This window comes from Acinonyx jubatus, chromosome D3 (genome assembly GCF_027475565.1).
Source record: "Acinonyx jubatus isolate Ajub_Pintada_27869175 chromosome D3, VMU_Ajub_asm_v1.0, whole genome shotgun sequence".
Classification (NCBI taxonomy): domain Eukaryota; kingdom Metazoa; phylum Chordata; class Mammalia; order Carnivora; family Felidae; genus Acinonyx; species Acinonyx jubatus.
In genome coordinates, this window is record NC_069392.1 from 29,971,203 (window position 1) to 29,973,800 (window position 2,598).

The 2,598-nt window shown below is 40.9% G+C and overlaps 1 protein-coding gene across 1 annotated transcript; it reads left to right on the forward strand.

Moving 5' to 3' along the window:
* Nucleotides 1-1,595: 1,595 nt before the first annotated feature.
* On the forward strand, nucleotides 1,596-2,598 carry MC2R (melanocortin 2 receptor). Its single transcript, XM_015077553.3, has one exon. The coding sequence runs from the start codon at nucleotides 1,596-1,598 to the stop codon at nucleotides 2,487-2,489; it is 894 nt and encodes a 297-aa protein (XP_014933039.1). The 3' UTR covers nucleotides 2,490-2,598.

Consider the following 2,598-nt stretch of genomic DNA (forward strand, 5'->3'; position numbering starts at 1 on the left):
AGAAGGAGCTCCCCCTCACTCATTGGAGGCTTTTTATTCTACTCAGCCCTTCAACAGATTGAATTAGGCCTGGTGGAGAAGGCAACTTGCTTTAATCAATATACTGATTGAAGTGTTAATCTCACCCCAAAACACCTTCACAGACACACCAAGAATAATGTTTGACCTAATGTAGGGCCCAGTCAAGTTGACACATAAAATTAACCATTATTCACCCCATCCTCCTGAACACATGTGGACACTTGAGTGCACACTGACAACTTACAGACTTCCCTGGACCTAAGTAGGTGGAACTAGAGTGACTAATCATGTTGGTTTGCCTGGGGCTAAGGGAGAAGCCTGATACTTGCCTCTCAGCCCTAGGCAAACAGAGACAAATTGATCAGCCTAGGCAGAACCCTATCAGTTGCTACCAACTGCCACTCCACATCTTTCTTAACATTGACTTACCTAATTCATAAACTTCCACCTTAATACATGACCTATGACTTCAGTCCGTTGTAAGGAAATTAATTCCTTTCCAGGAGAAATCTTACTGTAATATAGTAATGTGTGCCTTGCAGACTTTTGATCAAATGCTACACTCCTAGATTTACTTTCCCCAGGACAACCTTACAATATGGCAGGTGGCTTCCCACATACTCAAGTGAAGGGGAATTAAGCTCCACTTCTTGAGGGGAAAAGTATAAAGAATCTGTGACTTTTAAAACCATCATCTTGGCGAAGGCAAATTTTATACATTTCATAAAACTACCTGTGTCCAACTATCTGAAAACTAAATCAGTAAAAATTCCACAAGCTCTCACCAGAAGCAGACTTCTCAAAATCATTCAACTATCATCTATCTACTCAGCCCTTTCTAATTAAGGGAAATTGAACACTTCTGCTGTCATAATTCAATTCCAACACCTTGAAAATATTGGGAGTCTCTAGAACTACCACTCCTGTGAGTTCTACCTTTGAAACGGAAGTAATAACACATTTTCATAGTCAGTTTTGAGGATGACACATCAATACTCTTGCCATTACCCCATAAGTTGTAGGGTTAGTCAGTGACCCAGAAAGACAAAGAGTGGAATAGAAAGAACCTAAACATCTCATTAATTCATTGAATCCAGCCACTACCTCCAAATCAAAGAAGGGTAGTTATGTGCTTTCCTGTTTCTACACATGGCTTTCATTTTTTTTACTTATTTTCTTATTTTAATTTTTCTCACACACAGTTGGATTCATGATAAAGGTGGGGAATGGAAAGGACAGATGACAAAGGATGATTATTTTTATCTCTGGGCTTAAAATTCCACTAAAGATTTTTTTCATAGAGAAGTTAATATGAGGGTCCAGTAAATTGCTGTTTTTAAATTACTACACCATCGTATTTCGTTGAAGCAATAGAGCTTTCTGAAAGAAAATGTGACTTAGTTTTTACTTTGTAGAGTATTTTGCAACTAATGTTGCTGTATATTCTTTAGGTGGTCAGGTGGTTTTACCTTGTACCTCCAACAAGTACTCCAAAGAAGAAAAGATTCTGAAGAATCAGTCAAGTTTTCTGTCTGGTCCAAGTAACACCCCTGTCTTAACCACTAGCAGGAGAAATGAAGCATATTATCAATCTATATGAAAACATCAATGACACAACAAGAAATAATTCAGACTGCCCTCATGTGGTTTTGCCAGAAGAGATATTTTTCACAATATCCATCATCGGAGTTTTGGAAAATCTGATGGTCCTTCTGGCTGTGATGAAGAATAAGAATCTTCAGTCACCCATGTACTTTTTCATTTGCAGCTTGGCCATTTCTGATATGTTGGGCAGCCTATATAAGATCCTGGAAAATATCCTGATCATGTTCAGAAACATGGGTTATCTCAAGCCTCGTGGTAATTTTGAAACCACAGCAGATGACATCATCGACTCCCTGTTCATCCTCTCCCTCCTTGGCTCCATTTTCAGCCTGTCTGTGATAGCTGTTGACCGCTACCTCACAATCTTCCATGCTCTACAGTACCACAGCATTGTGACCATGCGCCGTGCCATTGTCGTCCTGATGGTCATCTGGGTGAGCTGCACAGGCAGCGCCATTACCATGGTGATCTTCTCCCATCACATCCCCACAGTGATCACCTTCACATCGCTATTTCCTCTGATGTTGGTCTTTATCCTGTGCCTCTATGTGCACATGTTTTTGCTTGCTCGGTCCCATGCCAGGAAGATCTTGACCCTTCCCAGAGCCAACATGAAAGGGGCCATCACACTGACCATCCTACTTGGGGTCTTCATCTTCTGTTGGGCCCCCTTTGTCCTTCACATCCTGTTAATGACGTTTTGCCCAAATAACCCTTACTGTGCCTGCTACATGTCCCTCTTCCAGGTGAATGGCATGTTGATCATGTGCAATGCAGTCATTGACCCCTTTATATATGCCTTCCGGAGCCAAGAGCTCAGGGATGCATTTAAAAAGATGATCTTCTGTAGCAAGTACTGGTAGAATTATTAGTCCCTGATTTTAGAAGCCATGGAGATAATATTGTCAAGGGACAGAATATCATGACATACCAACAAATGCTAATGCTTTCCAACTGTCCTTTCCTTCCCTA

Excerpts from the sequence above, each read along its gene's own strand:
- MC2R (XM_015077553.3), top strand. The coding sequence starts at position 1,596 with ATGAAGCATATTATCAATCTATATGAAAACATCAATGACACAACAAGA.